The following is a 5,882-nucleotide window of genomic DNA, read 5'->3' as shown; positions in this document are numbered from 1 at the left end:
AAAAAAAAAGATAAAAAAGAAAGTTTTAGTTAAAACAAACTCTCCATACACAAATTTAATTTTGCAGAGTATCAATACTTTGAATCATGTTTCCATGGCAATCAAGACAAATATAAAAATATTTGGACAATTGCTATTCGTAAGTATTAGATTTATATGAAACTAGTGAAAGAGCAAGTGTGCGAAATAAAAGGACAAAAAAAAAAAAAAATCCCTTATAAGCAGGGATGTAATGTAAATTAAGTAACCACCAATGTCGCTCAGTCTCTCTCTCTCTCTCTCTTGTCCGCCAACGTCGCTCGTCCTTTATTCTTTTATTTCTCTCCCAGGTTTTACGTAACCACCAACAAATTCCTCTCCATTTCTCCTTTGTCTCATGATAACCCCTAGAAGAGAATGACGAAACCACCGAACATGTAATGTAAATCCCGTCCTAAATTTCTTCACTTGGCTCATTTTGCATACGTTAGTCTTGTGGAACAACGTTTGTAGATTGGGATGATCGAGGTTGTTTCTGAAATCTTTCCCCGTCTGGTATTGCTTTACTATCTCCGATTTTCATGCTTATTCTTGTTCTTGAAGTAGGTGGATTAGATTATCTACAAGTGCCTTTGTCATTATTTGTTTTAATCCTGATAGTGTTAGAGATTTCCTTCCAGAGAATATATGATTTAAGAGAAGAGAGATTTCAATTCACTGAAATCAAAATTTGGTTTTGACGATCAAAATCTAGTCGTAGCAAAGAGTATTTCATTTTGTGTTTTTGGTGCAAACCCAGAACAGAAGTAGTCCGTCGTGGAGTTGTATATATAATAAATTAGTAAGATGTCGGGAGGTTTGAATTCAATGCGAGGGATTCCACCAGGAATTCTGCTCTTAAGGAGCCTAAGAGGTAGGGATTGGAGCCTCACTACGTATAGATATGCGGTTTTGCTACTTACTTTTATAGCATATGCTTGCTACCATGCTTCTAGGAAACCAACCAGTATTGTGAAGAGTATCTTAGATCCAGAGCCTGTGAGGCATGTCGAACCCATAGATCCCTGGCCTCTCACAGAGTTTTTTATCAAGGAGAAGTTTGTGATATCTAACGTCTCAAAAGCACATAACAAGGGATGGGCCCCTTTCAATACTAAAGATGGAACTATCAAGTTGGGAGAGATTGATGTTGCATTTCTGGCTTGTTATTCCATGGGAATGTATGTGGCAGGTCACCTGGGAGACACACTCGACCTACGTCTCTTCTTAACAACGGGAATGATCGGGAGTGGAATTTTCGTTGGGTTGTTTGGTCTGGGTTACTTCTGGGATATCCACGCCTTCTGGTTTTATCTGTTGATGCAAATGATGGCCGGACTGTTTCAGGCTACTGGGTGGCCTTCTGTTGTGGCTGTTATCGGAAATTGGTTTGGGAAGAGAAAGAGGGGTTTGATAATGGGTGTTTGGAATGCTCATACATCCATTGGTAACATCACTGGATCCCTTCTTGCTGCTAGTGTTCTGCAGTATGGATGGGGCTGGTCGTTTATACTTCCTGGAGCTCTCATCTTTCTGGGAGGGATAATGATATTCTTGTTTCTGGCTGCATACCCAGAAGATGTTGGGATTCCTTGCCCATATGGACTGGACTCCAGTACTAAGCAGGTAGAGACAATAAGACCCAAGGATGAAGAAGCTCAAATACGGAAAGGGGGTGAAGGAGATGAGGAAATCCAACGTGCTGGGTCGATGAGTAGAGGTAGCGCAGTTGGGCTTGTTGAAGCTTGCTCCATACCTGGAGTGATACCATTTGCATTGTGTCTCTTCTTTTCCAAGCTTGTGGCCTACACATTCCTCTACTGGTTGCCTTTTTATCTCAGCCAAACTGCAATCGGAGGGGAGTATGTGTCTGTGAAGTCTGCCGGCAATCTTTCGACTCTTTTCGATGTTGGGGGAATTGTTGGAGGAATCCTTGCTGGCTATATTTCTGATAGACTTAATGCTCGGGCCATTACAGCGGCAAGCTTCATGTATGCTGCAATTCCTTCAATGCTTCTGTACCGCTTCTATGGGAGCAATTCTAAGTCAATGAACATCATATTGATGATGATCGCTGGGCTATTTGTGAATGGACCCTATGCACTGATCACTACTGCGGTTTCTGCAGATCTTGGGACACACAGCTCTCTAAAGGGGGATTCAAGAGCACTGGCAACGGTGACTGCCATTATTGATGGGACAGGATCAGCTGGTGCTGCACTTGGACCTCTTCTCACAGGGTTTATTTCAAAGAAGGGATGGAATGCGGTTTTCGTGATGCTCATTCTTGGGGCATTCATTGCTGGTCTTCTTCTGTCTCGCTTGGTCATAGCAGAAATTCGGGAAAAAGCTGGAAACAATTTAGGGCAGCAACTGGTTGAAGGACCTACAACTCAACCTCTGCTAAGGGATAGGAGGTGACATATATACATGGGACTACCGCCGGGGAATTGGGCCTTCGGAATCAATCAAGAGACCAAGAAACGATCGAAAGAGTAATTATTAGGAGTGTAAGACGGATCACAGATGCATGGAATTAATAATGCCAACACAAATCGTTTTCATTTCAACTTTGAAAGTTTGAATGCTTTATCTGTAATTACTCGTTTTGTGCCACTTGTACTCTATTATGTATACATCTTCCGTCTGAGTTCTGTTTGTTTTGTTGCTTCCTACTTCAGTTGATTATTATTAAGACCAAGTTCATCTCAACCCAGCCATCGTCTATTGTCGTCGGCCTTACATTAAAAAAAAAAAAAAAAAAAAATCTAAATTTCGTGATTTAATTTTTATGGCCTTACACTCATAATCCAAAAGGTTTTCTATCAACCAAACAACTAGTTCAAGGTAATAAATAATTTAGAGAACTAATAAGATTATTTTGAGATGTGGTCTTGTGAATAATAAGATTATTTTGCATGTATTAATAACTTGTTATAAGATAAAAGGTATTTGGTTTTGTAATAAGATAGGCTTAGAACTAATATAATAGATATTAAAAAATTTTCCGGTTCAATTTGGCCAGATTGGACGGACTAACAAGACATCGAGAATTGGACCAGTCCAGACTTAATGGTCCAAAGTATTCATTGGATTGGACTGGATCTGGTCCATCTATAATGAATTTAGGGTACATTGGATTGGATTGAGCCAATATCTGGTCCATTAATAGAAGATAAGAATATAGGTGTCAATAGATCAGGTTTGGATTAGAATTAATCTAAATTAAAACAATTTTGAACAGATTGGACTGTCCAGACATTGAATTGGACCAATCCAAAATGATCCAAAATATTCATTGGATTGAATCGGACCTGGTCCATTTGTAATGGACTCCCATTAGACTGGACCGGATTAGACCAAATCCAGTCCAATTAACACCCCTATAGAGGCCCATGTGATGCCTCGTATGGCCTATGGGCCCATTTGACGTCAAATGATTTTCAATACATGTTTGGGTAAAGCATTTGTTTCTTTCCAGATTGGCCCAAGCCTAACGCTCAGCCAGATGCAAATGGAATTCATTTTCAAATTTATAACCCTAACTATAATTTATAAGTTATACTTAACATATTATAGTGTATTTATTTCTGTAGGTGCCATGTTTGTAATTTGTGTGCATTTTTTGGTCCGAGTAGGAAACTATTTAAATCAACCCATAACTACAGCCTTTGGGCTTGTGGTGCACATTTGGCAGGGCTTCGTGCAGCAGCTTCTGGCTTTGAAAGTTAAGCCCTACACTGAAAGCTTTGAAGCTATGTTTGGTGAAAACCCTGAAAATCTCAACTATATTTTCATTGAGCTTAGAAATTGAATTTTCACTGAAGCACATTTTTGAATCACTTTCCTTACCAATCTTTGATCAAGCAACAGATATGCTAAAGCTGTTACACATCTACTTACAGTTCAGAAAGCCCAATTGTTTTTCTCTCACCATTAATCAAATAATAGTTAGTCATTTAGTTTTTTTTGTAAGCAAAGAGATCCATTGCACAGAAAGAAAGCTAAGGATACAAAAGAAGACCCCTCATGTTAAGATAAGAGCTGTGTCCTGGGGAGCGGTCTAGGGGTTAGAATGTAAGATCTATTACATTGGCCCTTTTTGTTATATCATGGGCTGGGCTTACATTATTCCTATTTACATATATAATTTTAAGTTCCACAAAAAGAATAAAAGAGAAAGAATTTGATATGCTCGATCAGCGCCTGTTCATTCCACCTTATATTTACTCTGATTTCCTTGAGTTTTTGCAGAATCTCCTTGAATCATTTATTGGAGGTTTGGTGTAGGCAGCTAGCCATTGACTTGCAGCATCTTTCTTTCCTCATCCTCACCTCATACTTGCCACAACAATTTCTTTTTATAAACAATTATTTCTTTCAGTCCATGTTTCTGCATGAATACATTCTCTTGAGTCTTGATCCATCTTTTGGATATATCCCCTCTGTACCAATAAAAAGATATAAAAATGGGGAAGCAGATGAATGATCACATTCTTAGATTTTTAATATATTTAAATTAATAATATATGCATTTGAAGTACATGTACAGTAGAGTTGTTATGAAGTAATAAATTACTGTATTTAGACAATAAACTATGACCAGTGGGCCACCTACAATATGAGGCATGAGAGAAAGGTTTGTTTGTCCTCAACAAATCAGAAACCACATTTATTATAAACTTGCTGAGATGGCTTTTGGGTTTTCTATATAGGGATATCTTGGAAAATATTTTAGGTTTGTCTCCAACTCTCACAGACCATTTTGGTTTGGCATTCAAGGATTGTTCAGCTGTTCCCTAAAGCATACTCAATAGAATTATTTCTTTTTTATAAAATTAATTATCAATGGAGTGGTTGGTCCTGATAAGATAAAAGAATTAATGAAAGCAAGTCAGTCTTTACTGGTATATGTCATGTCAGATAGTACTGTCCTCACATAGAAATCCCTCAATGCCCCAATTTCCACTCTGCCATCACCAATGAAACCAATTTGTTCTCATCTTGTGTGTGTGCAACAGAGTTCACAATCACAATGATCCAAACCAACAAAGGGCGAAGGGGATTAGTTTTAGTTTCATGGGCTTCCAATGATGTGGTAATAGCTATTCTGCCACATGGGTTGCTGATATGAGTAGTTTTGGACTGGCTATTTAACAAGGGGCTTTACTTGGCTCTTACCATAGTCACATAAAAGTGTCTAACCACTTCTCGATTTATGTCTAAATTCTAAATCTTAAATCCTAAATTTTAAATTTCAATCCTCAAAACCTAAATTCTAAACCCATAAATCCTTTAAATCCTAACCTTAAGCCCTAAAATTAAGGTTTTGTTAGAATGACTGTCATATCAGCAAAAGCAATAGGGGTTTGTGCTAGGGTTATTCATGGGTTGGGTTGGGTTGGTTTATTGGCGTTTTTCCAACTGACCCGACTTGGTTGGTTTACCTAAAAATGAAACCGAAACTGACCCAGTACTAAGTAAAACCGACCTGGTCAGTTTGAATTGGTTTGGGTCGGTTTTGTGAATGATTCTCTCGGTGTGAATGGTAAAGGATTCAAGTCTAAGAAAGCAAAGGTTGGATGCTTGGAAATTAAAAATGATTTGATGGATTAAAACTGATATTTTATATATCAGAAATTTTATATATAATATGTATATTTCTGAAATAAAGCTGAAATAAATATATATATATATCCACAAATATATATTAAAATTGAAATATATCAGATATATATATATAATATATATCTAAGTTGGTTCGGGTTGGTTCAGTTTCAGTTTTCACACTTAAAAACCGAAACCGAACCGAACCATCAGTTTATGTTTTTTTGTAACCCGAAATTGACCGGTGTTGAAGAAAA

The 5,882-nt window shown here is 37.7% G+C and overlaps 1 protein-coding gene across 1 annotated transcript; it reads left to right on the top strand.

The window, feature by feature from the left end:
• Positions 1-404: 404 nt before the first annotated feature.
• LOC104585857 (putative glycerol-3-phosphate transporter 4) lies at positions 405-2,734 on the top strand. Its single transcript, XM_010242868.2, has one exon. The coding sequence runs from the start codon at positions 826-828 to the stop codon at positions 2,437-2,439; it is 1,614 nt and encodes a 537-aa protein (XP_010241170.1). The 5' UTR covers positions 405-825; the 3' UTR covers positions 2,440-2,734.
• The last annotated feature ends 3,148 nt before the right edge of the window (positions 2,735-5,882 follow it).

Source organism: Nelumbo nucifera, chromosome 3, assembly GCF_055504915.1.
Source record: "Nelumbo nucifera cultivar China Antique chromosome 3, China Antique-T2T, whole genome shotgun sequence".
NCBI lineage: Eukaryota > Viridiplantae > Streptophyta > Magnoliopsida > Proteales > Nelumbonaceae > Nelumbo > Nelumbo nucifera.
The sequence above is the reverse complement of the archived record's forward strand: the minus strand, read 5'-3'. Positions and strand labels throughout refer to the sequence as shown.